Source organism: Drosophila simulans, chromosome 2L (genome assembly GCF_016746395.2).
Source record: "Drosophila simulans strain w501 chromosome 2L, Prin_Dsim_3.1, whole genome shotgun sequence".
NCBI lineage: Eukaryota > Metazoa > Arthropoda > Insecta > Diptera > Drosophilidae > Drosophila > Drosophila simulans.
Genome location: NC_052520.2, coordinates 1,987,769 through 2,012,560, shown reverse-complemented (window position 1 = coordinate 2,012,560; position 24,792 = coordinate 1,987,769). Strand labels below are relative to the sequence as shown.

At 46.3% G+C, this 24,792-nt stretch overlaps 7 protein-coding genes across 8 annotated transcripts; 3 read left to right on the top strand and 4 right to left on the bottom strand.

The window, feature by feature from the left end:
* Positions 1-3,741: 3,741 nt before the first annotated feature.
* Positions 3,742-4,211, top strand: LOC27207229. The gene is made up of 2 exons (XM_016182953.3): positions 3,742-3,836; positions 3,890-4,211. Exons 1-2 carry the CDS (start codon positions 3,777-3,779, stop codon positions 4,169-4,171), a joined length of 342 nt encoding a protein of 113 aa, XP_016023073.1. The 5' UTR covers positions 3,742-3,776; the 3' UTR covers positions 4,172-4,211.
* Positions 4,212-7,015: 2,804 nt separating this feature from the next.
* LOC6730629 (NPC intracellular cholesterol transporter 2 homolog a) lies at positions 7,016-7,689 on the bottom strand. The gene has a single exon (XM_002077770.4). The coding sequence runs from the start codon at positions 7,568-7,570 to the stop codon at positions 7,124-7,126; it is 447 nt and encodes a 148-aa protein (XP_002077806.1). The 5' UTR covers positions 7,571-7,689; the 3' UTR covers positions 7,016-7,123.
* Positions 7,690-8,175: 486 nt separating this feature from the next.
* On the top strand, positions 8,176-11,447 carry LOC6730628 (aspartate aminotransferase, mitochondrial). 2 transcript variants are annotated; one of them, XM_002077769.4, is made up of 5 exons: positions 8,176-8,365; positions 9,851-10,010; positions 10,073-10,174; positions 10,237-10,485; positions 10,555-11,447. In XM_002077769.4, the coding sequence occupies exons 1-5, from the start codon at positions 8,298-8,300 to the stop codon at positions 11,248-11,250; spliced, it is 1,275 nt and encodes a 424-aa protein (XP_002077805.1). In that variant the 5' UTR covers positions 8,176-8,297; the 3' UTR covers positions 11,251-11,447. The 2 variants fall into 2 exon arrangements, with proteins under 2 accessions (XP_002077805.1, XP_016023072.1); XM_016179191.3 differs by lacking the exon at positions 8,176-8,365 and adding an exon at positions 9,010-9,158.
* Positions 11,448-11,506: 59 nt separating this feature from the next.
* Positions 11,507-13,763, bottom strand: LOC6730627 (uncharacterized protein KIAA2013 homolog). Its single transcript, XM_016179400.3, has 4 exons — positions 13,456-13,763; positions 11,994-13,407; positions 11,811-11,935; positions 11,507-11,749 (listed from the first exon to the last, which is right to left on the bottom strand). The coding sequence occupies exons 1-4, from the start codon at positions 13,640-13,642 to the stop codon at positions 11,562-11,564; spliced, it is 1,914 nt and encodes a 637-aa protein (XP_016023071.1). The 5' UTR covers positions 13,643-13,763; the 3' UTR covers positions 11,507-11,561.
* Positions 13,764-13,852: 89 nt separating this feature from the next.
* LOC6730625 (histidine triad nucleotide-binding protein 3) lies at positions 13,853-14,826 on the bottom strand. Its single transcript, XM_002077766.4, has 3 exons — positions 14,370-14,826; positions 14,121-14,311; positions 13,853-14,067 (listed from the first exon to the last, which is right to left on the bottom strand). Exons 1-3 carry the CDS (start codon positions 14,704-14,706, stop codon positions 14,026-14,028), a joined length of 570 nt encoding a protein of 189 aa, XP_002077802.2. The 5' UTR covers positions 14,707-14,826; the 3' UTR covers positions 13,853-14,025.
* Positions 14,827-15,173: 347 nt separating this feature from the next.
* Positions 15,174-20,391, top strand: LOC6730624 (BRCA2-interacting transcriptional repressor EMSY). The gene is made up of 5 exons (XM_016179192.3): positions 15,174-15,409; positions 15,534-15,708; positions 15,781-16,051; positions 16,715-19,007; positions 19,093-20,391. Exons 1-5 carry the CDS (start codon positions 15,349-15,351, stop codon positions 19,353-19,355), a joined length of 3,063 nt encoding a protein of 1,020 aa, XP_016023070.1. The 5' UTR covers positions 15,174-15,348; the 3' UTR covers positions 19,356-20,391.
* A 37-nt stretch (positions 20,392-20,428) lies between these two features.
* Positions 20,429-21,870, bottom strand: LOC6730623 (derlin-1). The gene is made up of 4 exons (XM_002077764.4): positions 21,343-21,870; positions 21,025-21,279; positions 20,852-20,962; positions 20,429-20,788 (listed from the first exon to the last, which is right to left on the bottom strand). The coding sequence occupies exons 1-4, from the start codon at positions 21,585-21,587 to the stop codon at positions 20,662-20,664; spliced, it is 738 nt and encodes a 245-aa protein (XP_002077800.1). The 5' UTR covers positions 21,588-21,870; the 3' UTR covers positions 20,429-20,661.
* Between the last annotated feature and the right edge of the window lie 2,922 nt (positions 21,871-24,792).

The window sequence follows — 24,792 nt, the reverse complement described above, 5'->3', positions numbered from 1 at the left end:
TACAATTCATTGCACTCGTGTTTGCCACGCGATTCATTGGGGCGCAACGAGTGTGCCACGCCCACATGTGCACAGTGCCAGATTATAAACACTCGATTTATTTTCCATTTTTTGGTCACACCCATGGAATGATGAAAGGCGGCATCTCTGGGCTTTATAGGGTTAATCTGACAAGAAATTTCGATTTTATTACTCGAACTGTTATTGCTAATTGTATTAATTTATTAATTCCCGCAAGTGGAGAACAATCGGCAGAAGTTTTCTGTCCGAAATCAACACATGCCATTAATCGGCCTGCCGCAGCAATCACTTAACCTGCCCCATATGCGCCACGCCCACTTAAAGTCATGAGTTAACCAACTGATCAAAGTCGACCCGAATGCAGTAAGATGTCAGTTGCACTTGCATTTGCACCTGCAGTTGCAGTCGCCATTACCCGTCGCAGTTGCAATCTCGCATTTATTTATTGTTGTTTTTACTGGGCTGGACTCGTCTTTTACCGGGCAATTAATGGGTTTTTTCATATGCATATATAGGGGTAATGTGCGGTGGGTGGGCGTAAAGCAGCAAACATTATTACCTGGCCATCAGGAGCAGGAGCGTTTGCCGGTCAATCTCGCCGCCGCGTCCCTGCGCCGCCTGTGTGTCCGTAATCGTTTCGGTTTATTTTAATTAAAATTTACAATTAATACTTAATGAGTCGGGCGAGTGACATCAGCAACAGCAGCAGCAACTGCAGCAGCAGCAGCGCAACTGCGACTGCAGCAACATCAAATTGAATTTGCCGTGCAGCAGCGTCGTTGTGTCAGTGGCATGTGGCAGCATCACCGTCAGCATCAGCCAATGTGCATGATAATTTCGGAAAAGTAATTTCCACCCACACACCGCACAGATTGAATAACATATACATGCAGGTATTTAAACAAATACAAGCGAAGATAACTTACCTTTCGCCCGCATTTTTGGCCTCATTCTCTATGAATAATTGAGGTTTGTGTCGGCATATTTAATTGTTGAAATGGCAAATCGATGTTGCTTCAAGACGCTCCATGAAAGTGTGAAAGTCGTTGACAGTTTCCTTCTGATCGGCCATCCGTTCTGTCTGCTCCAATCCATTCAATATTCATGCTCGAATTGTCTGCATTGGTTGGCCAACTTGAAAAATATATTTGGATAATTGAGATGGAAAATTGTGGAAAATTTGCATGTCAAAGACAGGTGTCGGGGAACTTTTCCTCAATCCGTCACAGACGATAAGCAGCATATGTTCCATTTAAATATATATAAAGGATTGCTCCTGCTATAACGAACACACAGGATACTTTATACCTAATTATTTATGCTGCTTTCGGGCCAAACTTCGTCCACACATCCCTGGCTGAGTCTGTGCTTAGTGTTTGCCAAAGGAAAAATTCGGAAAAGCTCTAAACTTTGTCTGCTTTTTTCCTCGTTTTGGGCAATTAAATGGGAATTTCTGTTGCATTTTTGCCCATTCAATTCGATGACAGATATATCTCTGCTGAAAGCCTAAATGGGTCAGAGTCGTCGTCGTCCTTTTTCTGCGTCACCATTGACATATGCAGGCTACTATGAAACACAGTTTTCCACTACTATTTCCCGCACTTCAGTGTCATTGTCTCTGTTCCTGCCGACTGTATATTTTGACATAGAAAACTTTTGCACCTTGTAACGACTTTTTAAGTGCCAGCACTCGCGTTTTCCGCAGCTAAAAAAATCACACAGAGCGCAGAAAGAATGAAATGTGGAGCAAAATGAATATGTAAATCTAGGACTTTTTGCTGGCACCATGGCGAAATGAAACACAAATAGGCGAAAGCGCTGCGAATGAAAATAAATGTGAATATTTATGTGATTTATATGGAAGGACGCTTCAACTGGGACTCCGAAATCTCGCGGAGCACAGAAATGCGGTTGGCATAACAGGGGGTTAAGTTTCAAGGGTTGGATTTAATGGAAATTTGCATATGCATGTCCGTGAGTCTGGCTCTCTTTCCAGACTTTGTCTGTCTAGACAAATGAGTGAAGCTCTCAAAAAGAAAATACATTTGGAAGTCCTTTCTATTCAGCTACACTGTCAATGTTTCGCAATCCATTTTAATTGCTTTTGGCTGCCAAAAATGGGAAGGGGGAATCAATAGAACCTCAAATAAACATTGAATACAGCACAGCATTATGCGCTTATTTACTGAAACCATTGTGCTATTCGTTTTACCTCATTTGGCATTTTGGCATTACGCATACGCCGCATGGACCAAAGCATATTAATTGAACAACTCTTCGGGTGAGAGCGCCACAGCCCACTGCCCTTTTTACTTTGTTTATGTCTATTTGTGTTCATGGTTTTTGGGACCGACCGGCATTTTGTATCATTCCCTCATTATGCAAATGGTTGCGCTCTAAGTGCACTAAATATTGCGCATACGCCGCGTGCGCCAATAGGACGGCAAACCAAAAATGGATTCGGGCCATTTGTATGCGCTTAATTCAATATTTTATTTTGATACAAAGTTTAAATGCAGTTTGACTTCCCACTTAATATGCGGAGCGGAAAATGTTCGAAAAATCCGAAATGTTAATGAGTAGTGCGTTTCCCTTACAAGCGAAGCCTGTTCAAACAACTTTATCATTAAAGCGGTGAAGTGGGCTTATATCTATCGCCCTGGCTGAAATGCAATCCAGCTTTCATATCATGTTCGTTATAATTACCCAAACGCATCCTTTTGCACCAAAGGCATGTACTTGGTTTCATTTAATGCTCATGCATTTAAATCGATACGGTAAGTCACTTAATCTCTTGATCATAAAAACAATCTACGAAATGCAACCTTATCATTGGCGCTCTTTTTGAATTCTGAATCTTTAAGGCTCACTCCCTGCACCCTTTGTTTGTCGAAAAATTAATTTAAAATTAATTTGTTTTTAATCGCGCTCATTGCGGCGAAATGGGTGGCGTTGCAGGATAATTTGCACATGTGGGCAAACAAATGAAAACGCATTAAAAATGTAGAGGTAATCACGATGCTAATGACGTCGGCGGACAAAAGACGGACATCCAACGGACACGCAACGGACAATGGAGTCGGCTTCTGTTGCGGGGCAGGGGGTAAGCAAATTAAGCTATCTGTTTCGCCATTTGATTAATTGCAATGCAATGCAAATTCAATTTTTTGCCAGCCATCCTTTGTGTCCTCATGTCCTGCCATATCATAACTGTCAGCGTCAGGACTGCAGATTGTTCCTGTTGCGATTTTTTGCACGGTTCAGTTGGCAGCGGGACAAGAAAAAAGCCGCTGAAGAATTGACAGCTCATGGCAAACCCATGCCCGGCTACACTTTTTGGCCATTTGGCCGTAGTTATGGCATTCAATGTGTTTCCATGTTGTTAACAACGAATGCCAGCCATATGCAAATAATTAAGATAACTGCAGCTCCCTCTGACAGCAAATGGGATTTATTTTAAATGCAAAAACCGCAGCAGGAGCACAAAAAATGTGCAACTGTTAAAAGTAACAAGGGATTAAAAGTGCCGCCGAGCTGGAAAGCCATTAAAAGTGCATGCGTGCCACTTTGATTGGTAACCGCAAAGGCAGTGGCACTCTATATGGAAATTTCAAGACTTTTTACAACCACTTCGGGCATTAGAAATTAATTGTATTGGTAGTAGAGCGTTAATAATCCTTAAAAAGCGTGAATAATTAATCTATATAAGGTGGAGTTGGGATATCTGTACGCTGCAAACAAAAACGATCTTCGAGATGCAATTGTTGCTGGCTTTTGTACTGCTGCTCGGCCTCTCAGTTTTGGCCACTAAGGAAGTAAGTGCAAATATGGTATAATAAATGGGTTATAAATTTGGCATTTTCCACAGCCGGAAGAAGTTAAAATTGCCGGCGAGTGTGCCAAGGAAAACCATGTTATTAAGAAGGAGGCACTTGACCTTTTAATGAGCTACCGCTTGAAGAAGATAACCCACAACGTCATGTGCTTCATCAACTGCATGTTCGAGCGAACCAACACGCTGCAGAAAGTGAAGGAGAAAGTTGCAAAGGAAAATCACAACTGCGACTCCATCAAGGACGCTGATAAGTGTGCAGAATCCTTCCACAAATTCCAATGCTTGGTTAAGATTCAGATGAAATCGAGAGGATAGAATCCTTTCTAGATCCAGCAATAAACGAACTTCAATTGTATTGGAACATATTTCCCTAGCAAGCGCATCCAATCAGTTTAAAGCCTTTATGTAATGGTAAAATACACAACAAATTCACCCTAATTATTAGCGTCATAGTGCAGCAACGACATGTGCCACAAACAATGCCCAAACTTTAACAATTAATCAAGCCATTTTGCCCACACGAATTTAAAGTTTTTAGACACCACTAAAAGCACTTCGGAGTGCGAACTGCGAAAAATATGAAAACATAATGAAAACCAAAAATAAACTCAAAGTTGGGCGGACTGTCAGCGGCAGAAGGGGGGGACACTTGTGCCCCCTCTTAAAGTGGAGCCTCGTAATTAACGGAATTAAATGCAAGGAACTCGCTTTGTGCAGTGACCAAAAAATGACACGACCAGAACCGGAGTTCTGGAATTTATTTACAACGGCCAACCGCATGGCAGCGAAAATTGTTCATATAACATTAACATTCGATTGGGGCGGAAGTTGCATTTTACTTTTAAATGCAGCGAGTGCAGGAATGTTTATATTTTTATTTTTATTCTTTTATTCTCGTTTCCATTTTCATTTTTGTCCACGGACAAAGAGAGATCTCCGCACATGCTGCTATTTATGCAAGAAATTCTGTGCAGACACAGCGGCTTACAAGGGGGCGGACTTTGGGGGAAGGGGCGTGGCGCCTGGTGGGTTAACTCATACGATATGCAGCCAGAAGCAGAGATACCAGAATGCACAGAAAATAAAATTAAACAATAGCAGTGCGCCCATCCACATGACCCACTTAAATAGTAACATATTAATGCCGAGCCAGCAAATCAAGAGAAAAGGGTTTTAAACATTTAGTAACTTTATGTTTTAATGGTCATTTTTATATGTCAGCTACAAATAGTTTAAAGAATTCCCAACTCTCCGTTCATCTTTTGCTGCAGGATGGTGCTTTTTTTTTAGTGTGCCCACATCCGCCTACATTTCTTTTCATTTCCCATTTTTATTTCCCCACCGCCTCCTTTCACTCCACCGCCTCCTGGCCCCCAACCCAAACCCCATCCCATTTCAACCCCCCCCCCCCCCCCCCCCCACTTTTGCATGCAGCGTTGTGTCAAGTTTTTAAACGTCAGCTGTGTCTACAGATGGGTTAAGGGGGAGCGAGAGCGCGGCGTCGGCGGGTTAAGAGGATGGACTGGGGGCTTGGCCCACATTCCTTTGCAGTTTCGGACTGCCGTGCTTTATGCGGATTCATATGTAAATCAAGTGAAACATCGCAGCCAGCGGACTCCTTCCTCGCAAAACTGACTCGCAGAAGACCGGAAACCGGAAGGTGAAAGCTAAAGTCACTGCCTAGGATTCTGGATTATGTGGCCATATAAAAGTCTGATCAACTGACTAGTTTTTCATAAAATTGGTGCTATTATCAAAGCTTCAAGGGGATATTTGGAGGATGGTTGTTATTTTAATAGCTCTATTGTTATATCTTATTTAAGAGTTGCCAACAATGTTGACGAATCGCCAAGTTATGCGACCATATTCAAATGCACACAAGTCGGATCAAACTGTCTTTAAGGCCACAAAAAATGAACTCTCGAAAAGGAAACCCAAATCCGACACCGAATCACTGGCGGAATTGCATTTCAAGCGATTCGTGGCGCAAAGTGAATGTAATAAAGCGATTTCTTTGCTTAAATATCCCCGTGCTAGCGCACTGCGGATAATTCTATCTGATACACCACCCACCAACCTCTTATAACCGCCCCCCCCCCCTCGCTTTTCCACCCGCCTGCATTATTTGCATATGGCCATATGGCCCGAGAATTTGAGCGAGTGTGTGTGTGTGAGTGTGTTTTGGCTGAAAAAGGAATGGAAATTGAGAAAACGAAATGGAAAGCTCTGCTGCAGTTGATTTGTGTTTTTACTTGCCTTTAGCTGCTGCCACCCACTATCACCCACCACCTACTACCACCCTTCCGCCTATTTCTGCGATGTTTCAGTTGTTTTTGGCGTCTTATCAGGCTATTCTTTGTTCGGAAGAACGGAGAACAGAAAACGAGAATGCGAATGCGAATAAGAATCCGAATGCGAACTCTAGACCGTAATCGAAATCAAAACACTGACGAGCATTGTTTTCGATTCCGATAGAGCAGCTGGCTCATTATCAACGCCATGTCGGTGAGAAGTCGTCCCAAGAGCTGGGATATCAATGTGGTTGGTTGACTAACAGGAGGCCGAGAAGATAAGCCATCGGGTCAAGTTTCAGGATTGCAAGAGTATCGCATGGTCATCTTGCATTTCCCAACCAATGGAATCCATGCAATCAAGTCGTTCAGTCCATATTTCAAAATTATGAATCACATATGAGAGTGTGATATCACTGCCTCATGCGCCATAGTAAAATATGTATGTTTCTCTCAGTGCACTGAAATTAACCCACTGATATCAACTTATCGTAAACACAAAGAAAGCAGTAGAGTAATCACTTTTTGTGTTCGAGGGTCGATCGAATTGTTTGTTGTTCATCCATTTCTTTCCCTCATTTTCAGCAAAGCGGAAGAGGCAATCAAAGCAAATAAAAGGAAATAACAATAAAAGGTCTACAAAAAGAGCGACACTAAAGATTATATCAAATTAGATTACAAAAGGAGAAAAAATTCTGAACTTGAGGCTTCCGCTCAGAGATTGCAGATCATTTAGCAGATTAGTCATTCTGCATGCTAACTACAACTGTAATAAAAGTAATATCTGAGAAAAGCTTAGTTTGCAGTTGTCACATAAAATTTTAAGTCACGCTTGGCTTGAAGATTTCGAGTTAAAAAAAACTACTGATTTAAGTGTAATATTATTTATTTTAAATTAGATTACAATGGAGAGGGAAATCAGGAGTGCTCAGCGCGCTCCCCCCAGTATTTCGAGGTTAATTTAGAGGGTGTCTGCCTACTGAATTTTAGCGGGAATCTCGACGCAGATGATGTCCGCTCCGTCCTGGTCCTGCAGCTCCCACTTGACCAGCACAGACACCTTGGGGTAGGATTTCAGCACCGGCAGGGTGGCCGTGTAGCGGTACGACTCGCCCTTCTCCAGCGGGCACTTCAGACCGCTGTCCACACAGGCATCGGGATTGGACAACGGGAAGGGCATCTCGATGCCCAGGACCTTGCCGTGGACGACCGTCTTCACCGCCGTTGCCTCCTCGGCCAGGGCGAAGTCGATGGAGAAGCTGACCGTGGTGTTTCTCTTGAGAATGCACTCCGCCTTGGTGGTGTCGCAGCCCTCGATGCCCACCCGGGTGAACTTGCCCGTCTTCGATCCGCAATCGCTGAACTCCAGGGCTCCCGCGAAGGCCACCAGTGCAGCACAGGCAATTACCGCGTACCTCAGCATTTTCCTCCACTTAATTGAATTACAAGGTAAACGTATCGGGTGGCTTTTCCGCTGGCTTTCGCCTCTTTCTGCCTCTTCACAGCGCTACGAATCTACTAAATCTGGAGAGAGTCCGAAGACAACTCAAAGCTTTCTTATGAACGGCAAACAGCTGCGCGCGGCGACTCAGAAGAAAGCTTTCTCCGCCGATTGACGGGGGTGCTGCGAACTATCGCTTGAAGGGAATTTTTATATATATGGGCTTATATAACAATTGTAAAATATAGTTATTTTAGAAAAGAAAATATATTGTTTCCTATCTACTATATATTATTTAATGCAGATCGCCGAAGATAAATATTTTATTGCCTACTTATGGGCATGTGCTCGAATATTGGATCCTATTTTCAAAATTCAAGCTATTAAGCTTACCTAATGCAAATATTTCCAAATATTGAGTAAAAATCCATAAATTAAATCGATTTTAATAGTTTTTCTTCACTCAAGCATTTTTAGCACAGAAGCCCAGAGTTCGGGTAGAAAAAGTCTAAAAGGGGAGCACTGGCGAGCTTTCGCCCCCGCGATAAATATCGAATGCAGACCGGCAAAAGCTTCAGCTCACGACCTTTTGCGCTTGCCGCTTTTGGCTTTAGTATTCTCGAGAGGCCGGCGGCGATTGGCAACGTTTATTGCAGTTTCCAATTGTTATTAACTTAAAGCATAGTACAACCACTAAGTGCATTTAGCAATGTCGCAGATCTGTAAGCGCGGTTTGTTGATCAGCAACCGATTGGCGCCCGCCGCCCTCCGCTGCAAGTGAGTAAGCGGGACGGAGAGACGGCTCCCAGCGGCCGGCGTGCGTGCTTGAAAGAGACGGCAGGCTGCCGAACACGTTGCAGATGCAGCGGTGTCATTTGCCAAGGTCATTGCAGTTGCCGGTCGAGCTGCAGTGACACATTTGTGTTTGTTTTCCCCAGCACTGCATAATTTGTTTGTCCTTGCGGGCTCGTTCTCCAGTTTTATCACTATACTAAATCTGTTATACGGATTTATTGTTATATCAGCACAGGGGCCATTTATTTCATCATCTTTCACTCTGCGCAAATCTAAAACAATTATTTCCGCTGTTTCCAGCTGTTTTTATCTCGTCAGCTAATATTTGCATATGTACCGGGCCCTCTACTATACTATATAGACTGATTGGCCAACGGACGTATGTGTGTATTTATTTTTAAAGCCAATTTTATGACGTTCCATGCTATTTTTTGCCAATTTCATTCCACTTGATGGAACTTTTTGAAACCGCATGACGGATGGGTTGGTAGAAAACAATTGCCAAAATGAGCTTAAATCACTTCACTTCAACATTCTTGAATTATTTATTATTTTTTTTTAGTGGTTAGGAATAAATAAATAATTCGAACTACAAAATATTTCAATTTGTACGAAATCAACTGTGAAAAAAACCTCAAATAGTATTTTTCTACATCAAAATCGCAAGTTTAAGTTAATTTTTAGTTATGAGTAGAACCATTATTATGACGCTGAAGGACATTGTGCATGTGTGGTCCAACGACCCAGGAGAGCGGATGTGCCGAGCGAACAGAGTGTAGGGTATTCGTGGTCATATCACGCTTCTGTCGCGTGCTCTGATTTCCATTTTATGGAGCTCCTTGGCTTGTGGGCGGTTTGTTTTATCGAAGTCGTAAGGTTCCTTCCGGAAATCAAACAATCAGATCGAAAGACAGGTGGCGCCTAATTGAAAGAGTTTAATTAAGTTTGATAACTTCCACGATTTATTGGGGCTCTGAATATCGAGAAGGAGAATCTGATGCCGGCTACGTCAGCAAACAATCATCGAGCTTATCGCTGACGTAGGCTTAAATGGATCTATATTGTATACTTTGTAATCACCGACCGATTTCCCATAATAACATGTTTACAGCTGATAAGAAGGGGCTATTTAAGACCCCCAAGTCGTTAGAAGTACGAGGTGTTAACAGTGGGGGCGAAATCCAAGAAAACCTTTAGATGACTTTCAAACTTTAGTCATGAAAGCGAAATGATAAATGATAGCCACAAGTGGCCAGACGTGGATGAGATAACCCACTAAGCAGTTTCATAATCTACCAATTAAATTTAAACCAGATAAGGACTTCGTGGGGCGTTCACGGGCATTCTAGGGTTAAAGGTTGACCGGCCATAGAAATCGCTTGGCAAGTGTGCCAGATAATAAGGATGTTTTAATAGATACGTGATGGATATTGTGATGCAAAGATTAATATATCACTATTATTCTAGATCAACATGGTTCTCCGAGGTGCAGATGGGCCCACCCGATGCCATCTTGGGCGTCACGGAAGCCTTCAAGAAGGACACCAACCCCAAGAAGATCAACTTGGGCGCTGGCGCCTATCGCGATGACAACACCCAGCCCTTCGTGCTCCCCAGTGTTCGGGAGGTGAGTTCAGGTCAAGTTTAAACTAAACCCTATTTTGAAACATACTTATTGTAAATGACCAGGCCGAGAAGAGAGTGCTGAGCCGTAATCTGGACAAGGAGTACGCCACAATCATCGGCATTCCCGAGTTCTACAACAAGGCCATCGAGCTGGCATTGGGCAAGGTAATTATATCCCTTATGACTGAAGAATGTCTTAAATATTGATAAGTACTCCTTTATTATAGGGATCCAAGCGTCTGGCAGCCAAGCACAACGTGACCGCCCAGTCCATCAGTGGAACTGGAGCTCTGCGCATCGGAGCCGCCTTCCTGGCCAAGTTCTGGAAGGGCAACCGCGAGATCTACATCCCGTCGCCATCGTGGGGCAACCATGTGCCCATTTTCGAGCACGCCGGTCTGCCGGTGAACCGATACCGCTACTACGACAAGGACACCTGTGCCCTGGACTTCGGCGGACTGATCGAGGATCTGAAGGTGAGGATTTACTTTACCACTGATTGATGTTCTTTTATGTGCTTACCCATTGTTTATTGACTTTTCCAGAAAATCCCCGAGAAGAGCATTGTTCTTCTGCACGCCTGCGCCCACAACCCCACTGGAGTGGATCCCTCTCTGGAGCAGTGGCGCGAAATCTCGGCGCTGGTCAAGAAACGCAATCTGTATCCCTTCATCGACATGGCCTACCAGGGCTTCGCCACCGGAGACATTGACCGCGACGCCCAGGCGGTCCGCACTTTCGAGGCCGATGGCCACGACTTCTGCCTGGCCCAGAGTTTCGCCAAGAACATGGGATTGTATGGTGAGCGCGCTGGCGCCTTCACCGTGGTGTGCTCCGACGAGGAGGAGGCTGCTCGCGTGATGTCCCAAGTGAAGATCCTGATCCGAGGTCTGTACTCCAATCCCCCGGTGCACGGAGCTCGTATTGCCGCCGAGATCCTCAACAACGAGGATTTGCGCGCCCAGTGGCTGAAGGATGTGAAGCTGATGGCTGACCGCATCATCGATGTGCGCGCCCAGCTCAAGAACAATCTTATTAAGCTGGGATCCAGCCAGAACTGGGACCACATTGTCAACCAGATCGGCATGTTCTGCTTCACTGGCCTGAAGCCGGAGCAGGTGCAGAAGCTGATCAAGGATCACAGCGTCTACCTCACCAACGATGGACGTGTTTCGATGGCGGGAGTCACCAGCAAGAATGTCGAGTACCTGGCTGAGAGCATACACAAGGTTACCAAGTAAGGAGGACCAGTGGAGATCGAAGTAGAGATGGAGTTTCAGTAGTACCTTTTAATCCGGCACTTGTACGAATTTTCTAGCACCAACGAAATTCCGAAGTCTAGATAAACCAATGCATTTTGCACACTCTCTATCCATATCTCTGTATATAAGCTAAATGATCTGCCTTTTAAAAAATAAAGCATTTAAAATGTTAGTAATACGATACGTATTTTTTATGGAAAATGAACAGATGTAGCAAATGTAGAAGAACTTGGTGTTCGCATTTAGATAATCATATTTTACTAGCATCCGATTTTTATATACAACTAGGATCACGGTTTGTTATAACGATATCTTAACTTATCGCTCGGCTCGCAGTACTCCTTGATAATGAGCTTGCACAGGAATATGTGGAATACTATGATTATTGCACACACGGAAACCCAGAAGAGCGTGGGCAATCCACCCAGTTGGTGGCCATGTCGATGCAGTGCGATCAAATGCTGCTCATGTGCGGGAGCTGAATGAAATATTTAAATAACAAGTTAACTTGAATATGTTTTCCCAGTGAAACATCTCACCTTCGACCACTTCCTTTACGTGGATGGCATGGTGCAGCTCTTCCATATGCTGCTTGTCCTCGGTTATATATAATATTGCTGTTAGGGGTTCAGTCAGTTTGACTGGGAATTGTCGTCGGTTTTGCCTGCAAAGTGATACAATTTCAACACGTTTCCAAAGGATTATATCTGGGTTAAAATTACGTGAGCAGCACGGGCTCATCCAGGCAGCCGCCATCGCAAGCGTAGTAGCTCCTGTCTGAACGATCCAGCGCGATGTTGATCACCGCCTTGTTGTCATCATCCACAATGATGGTGACGTTGACATGGGTTTTGTTGCCGTAATTGAGGCGCCTGAAGTGGAAGTCCCTGTGCAGAAACTTCGGATGGATATTGCACTCCAGATGCTGATTGCTGAAACGAAAGCTGCCGAAGCTCAGGACCATGGCTTGGATGACTCCCGAAGCTCCCGCTCGGATGAGATTATGGCAGCCCTGCTTCTCCAGCGTTAGCATCCATGATGTAACCAGGGAGTTAAGCTGCTGAAGACTAGACATCTCGCGCCAAAGATTCTCCGCCTGCAGAGTGTGATACGAATCGTAGCAGCCTTCGGCGTACGTTAGCGCCTTTGCTATATCCTCCTTTTTGGAGCCACCCGTCTCCTCGAACTCGAAGCTGCGCACCTGGGAGAGAACTGCATACATCGTGGCATTGATGCGGTCGCCGTTCAAGCTGTTCTCCGCCTTGGAGGTGCTTATCGTAAACCCAGTAGCCCACAAATCAGTCCAAACGTCAATGTGCTCCTGGCGATAGATGTTTACGCTGTTCAAGGATCCGGGGTTTGAGGGCTTGGAGCCAAGCTTTTGGAGCAGCTTGGCCATCGCCTGAATGGCCTGCTGCTCGATGGTCTCACTTGTACCACCGATTTTTTCCTCCGCCACTGGTTTTGAGTACTGCACTGCTGTGGGATACACAATTCGCACTGTGCCGCGCTTTCTAAGCTGCAGCTTGGAGTCCATCTGCGGCTTCACTATGCTTATAACAATGGATTTACTGGGATTTTCTGTCTGAAGCTGGACTATGCCCGAGAGCACCTCCAACTCTGGGTAGGTGAACACTCCCACGGAGACGGGTTCACTGAGCGGCACTGTTCGCCTGGTGAGCTTCTGCAGATTGACGCGTGGCATGATCAGTTCTATATCCTCTAAGAGGTTCCTGGTGTTTGTGATCTGCAACTCCTGCATGAAGATATTCGGCTGAGTGCGATGGGCGTAGTAGGTGTACGAAACGAAGTAACCGGCAAAGCATTGGAATCGATGAACCATTCCCGTCAGATACTCGACGACAGTGGCTTCCTTTTCGCCGCCAGAAGCGGATCCTCCCGAAACGGAGACCAACGGCTGGAAGCGAATAGGCAGCTGCATGGCCCTGCCATTCTTGATGTTCAGGAAGGCGTCGTGTGCGATCTCCAGCCCCAGGTAGCCGTTGCCGACGTAGGGCGTGAAATCGCGTTCACCAGGCATTTTCGCTGGTGACACGTGACGGATATTGGCATCGAATTCAAAGTTCTGGAGGATGAAGGGCGTCAGCCGGTCGTCCATGCACATGCTGTGGGGATCTGCAATGGGCGAGAGTTAGTCCAGGACTTTGAAGGCGCTCCACTCACCCTTCTGTTCAGGAGCACTAAGGAAGATATAGCGAAAGATCGGCGGAATCATATAGAAGACCACACAGACACAGAGGAGCAGAAGGAACAGGCGGCGGTACGAGGAGATCGTGCCCTCCGCCAGGCGCTTCATTCGACGCATCACGTCGCCGGCGTCGAACTTGCTTTTCGCTGAGCGGAACAACATTTTCCAGCAGTGTTTTGGAGCCCGGAAAATGTCGGAAAATTGAGAAACATTTCAATTTTAGACCATTTTTGCGCTTCCCAGTGAATGGCAACTGCTTTTAGTGATGGCACGGCTAGTCTCGCTAAATCGATATCTTTGTATATCGGTGAGACATTCTATACCCTCGAATTACAGGGTATAGTGCATTGAACCCAAGTTTAAAACGCATAATGCAGTTAATAGGGTAAGCCCTAATTTATAATAAATTGTAAATATCAATAACATTTCTTTGTACATTTTGTCGGTCTTGGTTCTCACTGGGTTGACACAGATGGTTGAAACTTTAGACAGCAATGAGAAAACTCTTAATTTTAAATTGCACATCTCCCGCAACTAAGCCCATATCACAGTTCCCGGTCCTCCAAGTCCCGAATCGCATCATTGGACTGAAAGAAGGCAACGTAAGTAAGTGAATAGAGAGCTATGCGACGACCCTTACCTTTTTGAACCAGAATGAGGGCATAAAGCTGATTTTGTTGCCGAAACTCATGTCGGCAGGCGGGAAAATGCCGTGCAGATGGAGGTGGCGAACCGAAATGAACGGCGGCAGGTGGAAGCCCACAATCGCCTCCTTGGGATCCACGTTCTGCGATCGCAGGAATTCCATCATGCCCTGCTCCATTCGCCGCACTGGGTGCGTAGCAAATTGGCATTAGTACGGTTGCTAACTATGCGTAACGTGGCTTACCCAATCCTACGTGGGATTTGTTCAGGGCTTTCAGGCTGTCAAAGTGCTCCTTGGGAATCGCCAGATAGTGGTGCCTGGCAGCCGGGTACTTGTCCTTGAAGATCACATACTCGTCCGTCTCCACCTCCAGGATGGGCGGCGGTCCTTGGCGGCGGTGGGCGAAGTCGCAGAAGAAGCACTGCTCGCTTTCCGCCAGGCGAGCCTCGCCACTAGTACATTTGTAGATCGATACCAAAACTATGAAGCCCAAACCGGCCAGGCCGGCTATGTACATTTTAGCCTTCCTTTTCATTCGGCTGTTTGACTGGATCGGCACGGTCTTAGCTTTTCTTTTCATGAATGTCTGTGCCTGAGATCGTTTCACACTTTCGAATTGGTGAAAATTTTTGGATAAGCGAAGTAAACATTGCAGCGGGTATTTATCGATTAACCATCGAACGGTCCTATGTGCACTTCCACTGGAAATATTCCAGTGCTAGGCGGGAATTTTAAAGCGTGTATTTACATTTTATAAAATATGAAAACGTATCTAGAGCTAATCATTGAAAATATATGGAAATTGAAAATATATAAAAACTGTAGGTGTTCGAAATAGCTCACCTCTCCACCTCTCTATGTAGCTGCGTTCATAAAATCACTCTTGCTATTGGTTGGCTTAGCAACTACTTAGTTAGCACTTTAATAATTTATATGTTTAGTTTTAGTTTTGATTAAATATGTTCTTTTCCATCCGATCTATCGCTGCCTTGCCACCTGCGATAGTTTGATACCTTTATTTCCTCCTGGCCGCAGTGTGACCGCAGCGGCCTATCGCCCATCGATAGTTCGATATTCTTATTGCTTTATTTTATTAGGAATAGCAAACCATTTATCCGTATTTTTTGAATTAGCGACCTAATCCTGCGTTGGCCAAAGCTCAAGCAACCGGAAAAGCACGGGATCGCCGACGGCCAAGGACGTAAATCACGGGAAAGTCGGGATGTGGCCGCAAACGCTGGAAATGTCGCGGGACGAGTGCCGAGGCATGCTGCGTCGACTGGGTGAGAGCTGAGTGGTCAACGAAATTCAGTCCCATCCTCGGGAGTTCTTGAGGATCGGCCTACGAGTGGAGCTCAGGCGACTAAAGCACTTTCTTCCTGTTGTCTCTGTTTTTGTGCCCACCAGAACTCGAGTCCTATTCGCATGTAGTGAGCGTTTTTCGCGCCCAAGGAGCCCTCAGTGAAACGAAGGCGAAACTGCTGGAGGAGCTGCGCCAGCAGTTCCACATTAACCAGGAACGCCACAGGGCGGAAGTGCGGAGGGCGGCCAACGACGAGCAGCTCTGCACCATAGCGGAAAAGTGAGATTCCCAGTGAGATACTCCAGTGCAAGCTACATACTAATCCCCTGTGTATCTGTACTGCCCTTGTAGTGTTTGTGGGCCCAACACCTGGCAGGAGTGGTCGCGCGAGGGACGACGCCTCTATCCTCTTCTTCCCAGGATTAGTCCACAAACTGCGCTGAGCATAGTTGCCAATGACCTGGCGGCCAAAGCCTGCGAGGAAAACGCCAAATTGGCTGCTCCGGCCGAAACGGCGGTCTATTTTGGAGAAGCCCTCGTGGAGCAGGCCTCGCTGATGAGCCTGAAATATCCGCGTGGTGCCAGGACCCAGGACACCGCCATGGTGATCATGTCGGAGCCGGTGAGTTACATAATCCCAGCCGTATAGTTTCCACTCGCTTGAGGATAGCGAATGTGCAGACTGTACCTGCCATGAAAACAAGTGGGTGGCTGCTTTTGGGCGCTGCTAAAAAGTTGCCCAGCTCCAATTACCCATTGAATATAAAGGTAATGATTGGAATCCTCAGAAGAATATAAAAAGAAAATCATGATTCCAAAGGAAAATAAAAAACTGCCACTAAAAACAATCCAATTGGATTGTGGAGTTCCAATTAGAATGTCAAAAAGGCGGGAAAATTAAAACTGTTCGATTTCCTCCGCTTTGCATACCATTTTACACTTTCGTTGTCACCTTTTTAGTTTCCCAATCGTTTTTTGCTTATTTGTTGATATATCTCTGGTAATCATCAGCTATTTAACTTAAACCGCCAGTAACAGAAAACTGTGAGTATCTGTTAACTGGACTTAACATTCTGTTGGCGTCCAGCTGTTATCGATAGAGGGTGAACTTTCCGTGCCGTTCAAATTGGATTTTGAATTGGATTATATAACGTGCACAAATAAATATGTAAATATTTATATTTATAAGGATATTTGTTTTCTAAAGTGTCTGCTTTCAGGAATAGTAACACAAGTTGAGTAGTGAAAAAATCAAAAAATAAAAATCAATTCTTCCTTCCTTCAGTTCAAAGTTCCCGATCTGCCCAACGAGGTGAAGAAAATGACGCAGAAGCGCAAGGAAAACGATAGCGGAATGGACGGCAAGCCGAACAAGAAGCGGCACATGCAGCAACCACATCCGCAGCAGCCGCATCTGCCGGCTTCGCAGCAGCAGCAGTCACAGCAGCTGAATCCAATCTCGAATCCCGGCATGGAGGAGGCAGATCCCGTGCCGCCAGAGAAGCGGATGACTGCTCGGACGCTACAGCAGCGCTACTTCTACCAGCAGCAGATGAAGCACAAGCAGCGACTGACCAGCAAACGGAATCTTGCCAACAGACTGGGTTCACCATCCGCGCAGTCGGGCAGTCCCTTGGGCGGCAGGAACATGCCCAGCTCCGGTGTAGACACTTCGACAGCTAAGCGAAGTGCCGCACCTGCCAAGAGCGGCAGACGAGCGCAGAAGCAACTGCAACAGCAGCAGCAACAGAAGTTGCAGCAACACCAGCAACAGAAAGTATTAATGCAGTCGCAGGAGACGGTGCCCAATCACATGGTGGTACAGCCGCACGTGGAGTATGTGCTGGATGAGGCGCTCAAGACGCTGGCGGCATCCAATCCTCCCACGCCCGCGTCCACAGCCACTCCTCCGTACACCATCCTAAACGAGCCGAGGCCACTGGTCACGCTGAAGCCTCTGAAGACCATTAAACCTATGATATATGGGCCGCAAAGTGGTATGCCCTCCGCCGAAATTGGATCCCCCACAACGCCAGGCTCTCGCGGATTCGCCAACTCTCCCATAGTGTTTAAGGAGAAGCTACAGGCGTCACCCGTGCAGGTGTCCACACAGGGTCAAGGCTCGCCCACCAAGAAGTTTGTGGCGGAGGAACGACATGCGGATGCGATGTCCTCTGCGGTTACTACGCCCACTCCCATTTCCACCGCGAATCTTCCATTGGCGCCGCAGATAATCAGTGTTCAGAAGATCCCAGCTCCGTCGATGGGCGGCAAGCTGAGAGCAGCCGTGGCCTCGCCCACCAGTTCCGCAAACTCCACGCTCCTGCCACCGGGCGCCAAGACAACGCCCAAGAAGTTCAACATCCTTGAGGGCGATGCCAAGCCCAAGACCTTGCCCAGTTCGGCGGTTCGCCTGCTTCCGTACACGGAACCCATAGGCGGTCCCTTGTCGCCGCTCAAGGACTCCAGGGTCACTCCCTTAAGCAGCGCCTCCACCGTCAACATCATCAAGAATATACCAGCTAGTAGTTTAAACCACACATTGATCACTCCGCTGCCCTCAGCCGGCACCACCATGCCGGCGAATCTCTTCAGAGCGAAGGTAACGCCGCCAATCAAAGGAGCCAGCGGTGCTGCAGGCGGCGCAGCCGTTATTGGTGCCGCCGGAGCAACAGGAATCGGTGGAGCAGGGGCTGGGCCTCAGATACTAGGGAATATCAAGCTAACCAGCAGCTCGGGCGGAGCAGCCACTATTAAACAGGTGCCCAGCAGTGCGCTGCGGAACATAAAGATTTGCTCACCCAATGGGAAGCTATTCCTGCAGCCGGGTAAATTGCCAGCCGGCAGCATTATTCACAAGTTCAATAACGCAAGCAGCACTGCGGTGTCGGCGGCGGGAGGAGTTGTGACCACCACCACCACCACTGTGTCGCCCACAAAGCAGCCGGCGAGAGAGCAGAGGATCAGCATACAAAAGATACTCCAGCCGGCGACAGGAAGCGCCAGTAGCGGAAGCAGCAGTCCCACCACCACCACGACGACCATATCCGGGTTGACGGCCAGTGCCAAGCAGCCAGGTTTGGGCAGCAAGCCGACCACGCTGACCTTCGCCACTGCGGGCGGTGGTAAGAACAATCTGGTCTTCCTGCCAGCGAGTGCGGCGAGTGGCATGCGGGCACTCACCCTGGCCACGAAGCCCAAGTCCAATGTGCTGGTCATCGGGGCGAGCACCACGCCAGCCAGTGCCGGGTCATCTCCCAATCCCTCAGGCGGCACCAAGCCCAAAGCCAACCAACTCATCACGGAGGACACGCCCATCGATATTATAAACATGCCCATCATTGTGGCAGACAACGGCACCGCTGCGGAGCTGAATCAGGCGTCGGTGAAGAACTCGCCACTGGTCGTGTTCAATGCCACCGACTGGGAGATGGAGCTGGATCAGGCAGCCACCAAGTCTGCCAGCACGACCTCGAAACAGGCTCTGGACGATGTGATCATCGAGGAGGACGAGGACACCGAGGAGGAGGCAGGGGAACGCAGTGAGCAGCCATCTACAATGGACCTGAACAATAGCAGTGAGTCTCTGTAGCTAATGCGCATGTGATGGAGCTCAACTGGCTCCTTGAACTGCAGCTAACTAACTCTTGCCCTACTTTCCAGTAATTGAGCTGCACCCGGAGGATGACAGCGCCATCGAGTACGTCGACATGGACCTGGAGCAGCCCATTGAGATTGAGAGCACCAGCAACATATCGCCAGAGACGGCCACCACCACGCTGAAGGCAGCCATCGTCTCGACATCCCCCCAGCAGCAGCAGCAAAAGAAGCATCCGCCCCTGGAGCATCCACTGGGCGCTGGAGCGGGAGCAGGAACAGGAAGCAGCACGGGAGCAGCTGTCCAATCAGCAATTAAGTTACCCTAAACGCTCCCCATTTCGAGATATTCGAGTGAGAGAACGCACACACACGCAGCAGACCCGGTTTGAATTAGATTTAGTTGGTAGTTTAGCTTGAATGTCGAAGGTTTTCCCACTAATTTCTAATTATCGCAACCCGCAGCCTTGGAGCTAAGTGCAAGATTATCGTAAGCAGCTCTACATGCCTGTTGGCTTAATCGCTCGCAATAGTTAAGTTGCCAAATCACACAACCACCGCTGTTCTAAACATAGTATCGTTTAGTGAAAAGTATACCCTGGAATTCGTGTTAGTTTTAGTTTAGTTACGCGCCCATTTCATCCGCCTGCAATCTTGGGAGCCCGGAGTCGATCACCTCCCTCCTGTAAATAGGGCAGTTGCCTCTGCGGACTACCTTAATTTGTATAGCTTGTAAATAGATTCCACACTTCGCCCCAAACCCCCTTTCCCCTCCACCACACCCTTTGCCTAGAATAATTTCATCCTAATTTAGTTGCCTAGACTAGCGCAGAATTAAGCAAAACAAACAAAAGAATTCGAGCAGCACGCAGAGAGCGAGGAAATTGTTTAAATGTTCAACTTGAAAGATTCTTAATTGTATGAGATTATAGACCCTAGTTGACCCAATCCGAACCCGAACATGTAAATATCTGATGAATTTCGAAATGCAAGCCCCTGCTATCGCACCCACATATAAATATACACTTGTATAGAGACCTAGTTCGGCTAAGGACCACACATGTTTAATCTGGAAAGGAAGGAGACCCATGCCACACACACACACTCACAGATGATTAACCATTAACGATTTATAGATGTTAAGTATTTTATGCGTCGGTTTTGTAAATCCAAATCTTAAGAGGAACGTTGTAACTTTCGACCAAGGTCCAAAAACAAAACACGGAAAAGGAAGAAGCATCTAAACAGGGAATCCCCCTCTACGAGAAGTGAAAAGTGTAATACAAAATATTGTTGAACGATGCGTGTCGCTGTAAAATTTTTAGCATAGAACTTTTAAACGAAATAAATTTAAATGTAACAAAAGGAACTGGTTTTGCTTTGGCCAAAGGGAAACGCCGCCTTCTGTTTTGTCTTCTTTAATGGTTGTATATGTACAAACATATTTTGATATAATTTCATCAATGCACAATGCAATCCTGCCACTTAACATGTTAACTTATTGCTGTCGCCAGAGAATCGAAAAATAGTTGGAAAAGTACGAGCTTTGTAAAGAGCTTGGTTAGAAAATAGAGGAAACCAAACCGTAAAAAGGGGAATTAGTCTAGTCTAGAGTTTCGAGGATCAGCTTGGAGTTCAGTTGCTACCCAAGGTCATGCCCCGGCCCCAGGGACTTTCGGGCGCCTGCCTGGGTGGTGCTCTGCTCTCCGGTGGGAGTCCGAAGCCGCCGAATCCGCCGGAAACATCCGGCACCAGGCGCTTCCTAGAAAAAGAAGTGCGGGTTATATCCACTAGCTCTACAAGTTAGTTATCCTCGTATGCTTACAAGAACTGAGGCGTTTCCAGCAGGGGTGTGCCGCCCAGATCCTGTGAGTATTGGAACTTGAAGAAGTAGTACACATGTCCCACGAATATGCCCACCAGCGAGGCGAGCGAGCTGCAGGGGATTACAATACGATAACAATTGGCAGATAAGGCGGATAATCTGACGCGACTTACAAGTGGAAAATGAACTCGAAGGCGGCTAGCACCCAGGGAAGGTACATGGCCTTGAACCTGGTGCCGAACCAGAAGCTCACGGTGACGTCCTTGTTCAGCTGGCACCAGATGTACGTGATGGCCAGCACCAGCATGTCCATGAGGAAGTACACGTTGAAGATCATGCCTCCGATGTTGGCCAGCACCGCCGACACGATCAGCAGGTACAGGTAATCAGCCGGACTCCGGCTGTACTGATCCTTCTCCAGTTTGGAGCTGCAAGGCAGGAGGAATCGGAATCGTAACGAACCAGTTGCGCCAGGCTGGCCGACTACTCACCTGTACTGCACGATGAAGAAGCAGTTGATGAGGAAGTGGAAGGCCGTGTTCGACGAGATGGGAAAGACGAACAGTGACGTCATGCAGCGCCATAGCTGCAGCTTGCCGAAAACGGCCGATCGGTCCAGATGCAGCCAATGAAGGGGTATCACATCGAAGCGGCAGAGCATGCTCAGCACCACGGTGGCCGTCAGCCAGTAGCGGGTGAAGCGGGGCAGCGAGCGGTACCACACGCCAGCGTCCATTGTGTGTGCTTATCGAGTTTGGGTCCTTTTTAATTCATTAATTCGCTGCTTTTGTGCGGAGTGATTTTCTCTATTTTTGTTGCTTTACGTGTCTTTTTGGAGATGGAACATTGCTCTAGCTCGGGGCGAATGGCAAGGGTCGTGCCTATCGGCTGAGGTGACCGTTAGCCGTCATGAACGCGCTTCCCAGTGAATGTCTCTTGCATTTGAATTTTTATCACCTTTTGAAATGAATTCTAAATTTTTAGGAAAGAATATTATTGTCTCGAAATCTTAAACATTACTGGTTATTATGAAGTTGCTTGTTATTATCAATGAGTTTGATATTACTAAGTTAGAAAATGGTAATATTCTAGAATATGATGGAATCAAATTAATATCGAAAAAATAATGTTTTAAAAGCCGATGCTACATGTTTTTAAAAAACTCAAGGCATTTTTCTTAGAATCAAAGTCAATTACGGCAACACAATGATCGTTTAATATCTTGCGAACCTTTATGATCTATTGTATTTATAGGCAACCCTGCAATATTTGAAGCAACATCCATTTTGGACTGCAATTCATTAAAATTTAACATCTTTTTTGCTTTGTTGTCAATAAATGCAGCCTCATTGATGGATTTAAGTTATTTTCATTATTATTTCGGTGTGCCCCTTCCGCTCTCCTTCACCTTTGATCCCGCAATTTGTGATTTTGTGAGGTAACATTTTCGAGGACTGACAAAGCGATGGGCAACAACAAAGCGGACAGAAACGCACACACATGCAGGACACTTAATTCATAACAGGCGAGAGCACACAAATAAATAGCGGAAATTTCGTTACGTGTTTTTTGGCAACTTTTTGTGGTATCTTTGTGGCAATGCCTTTGTTAGCCAACGAAAAATGCGGGAATTTTTGACAGGTAAGAAGCGTGTGCCATGGCACTCACTCTCTCACACGCACACACGAACGCACACAATTGCCATGCAGTGGTGCGAAATTAATCAACTTGGAAATCGTGCGCTTTTCCAATATCCTGCATTTTCGAGTGGACTCCGCTGTGCTGATTAATTTTGGACAATATTCCCCACTGTCACAAAGTAGATTATTGAGTCCCAAAATTTCCAGACTAGTTTTTTTTTCTTGGTGGACTTTTGGTAACGAAAGTAAAAGCCGGTTTTCGAGCGATAAGTAAAGTTCACATTTTTCGAGTGCCGATGCATTCGAATGGTCGTTCTGTGGGAGTGAGTGAGCTGGCAACAGTTGGTGTGGGTGCCTGTTGAATTTCCAGCGTGAGCGACAGAGATGCAGCGACAGCGAGAGAGCAACAGTAACAAAATGTCGAGGCTAATCAACTGTGCGTGTGTGTGTGCCTGTTGAGTGAGCGAGGACACACCCACCGATTGGCCATGCGAAAAGATGGATGCTAGAGCAGTGCGACGCATGCGCTGCCATTTTGTGCGCCGACTGCGCTGCTTCCTGCCATTTGATACGCCCACTAACGGTGCTTCGTGCTCATCATTAAGTTGCACCCACACATATCGGTGCCCGAACACATGCTGCACACATAGATGGGCTCTATTTACCCACCCGTTGAGCCTTTTGCCCGGGCCTTTTGCTCGCAGCAGCTCACCTGGTTCTCTCGGTCCACCTGGCTCCGTCATTTTGTTGTTGCCGCCGACGAAGGTGCAGTCAAAAAAATAGTTTAATTACAAATTAGTTATTAAGAATCATAACTAGACAATAACAGATGAAAGTCCTTTTTGTATAATATCTCAGAGCCGCACTACACTGGTCACAATTTAAGGCTGGCTTATCGTTGACTTAGTAGGATTAGAACAAATATGAAATGAGTACTCCCCTTTATTTCTTTCAGTGTGCTCGCTCATTTCGTTGCGTGCTATGTAGAGAAGGTAAAGGCTCCTCCGCTGCTGCTTCACAGCGTCTTTTATTTAATATTTTATATGCAAACATTTTATTATCCCTTTTTCCAACTTGGGCTCTCGTCTTTTTTCCTGCCTTGAATTTTGGCTTTTGTCCATTTCAATTGCTGTAATGAATGCCATATCTCCTCCCTTCGTCCTTCGTCGCCAGCATCCCCCCGCTTTCATTGTTGCAGACACTCGAGGTGTGGAAAATGCAAAAAGTTGATTTCTTGAGCGCTGTGCGAAAAAGTTCCATGGAAAAGATGTCGTTATTTAATGTTCTGTTTCAGTAATTCCGTCTTCTTCACCCTACGAAATTCTGAATATTTCTCCTGTCTTTTATAACTATAGCACACTATCAGAAGTCCATCGAATTCGTGACTATTTACATCGAAATTAATGACAGTCCTACAAAATGAACAAAATCAGTTCTCGCAGAGAATCAGGACCTTTCCAGTTCAGTTCACAACGAGAGGGAATACGAGATCGCCTGCCAATTGCGAATTCTCATAGACTTTCCCGTGCGCCTGGGAATTTCGTGCGGGCTTTTGACATTTGCCTTGCATCTAATTACTGTAATTATTTGATTAAAAAATCTCCCAGGGTGCCCAATGGCTTCACCTTTTCCCTTGCACCCTGCCCTCCTCCCTTCCCCCTCCCCTGGACCACTCTCTCCTCTCTCTCTCCATCTCCATTTCACCGAAACAATGGCCTCACATGTGGGTATTTGTGCTCGGTTGTCATGGACTCCGTAGAAAATTCAGATGCGGAGCATTATTCACATGCCCGCGCTGGAAACTGCACAAAAATGCGATTCCACAGGGCATTTCGTATTGATTCTCGCTTGTTTTTTGCCTTTGCCCTCCGTTTTCGATAAAGGCTCAGCGGGAGAGGGAGGGGGGAGACGTAGAGAGCGTGAGAGGGGGCACCCGAAAATACAAAAAGGAACCCAACGAAAACTACAACTTAAAAGAAAATACAGTGTACAATACGAATGAAAGATGTCCGCTTCGAAATTCATAGCATACCTTATTTATCTTTAAACGGAAGATACATTCCTATATAGCATTAGATTTTCCCGCTTTAAAACATAAAAAGAAGACATTAAAAATGTTTATATTGGTGGCTTTAAAGACTTAGATCTTTCGTCAGTAGTCCTTAATGATGGAAAAGCCAGTCTGGGACATACAAGACTAGATCTAAATATTGCACTAAAAGCTACCATCTCTTTCATCGCCCAGAAATCAAGGACATTCGTCCATGTAGGCGACCACTGTACTCACCTGTGTAAATGAGA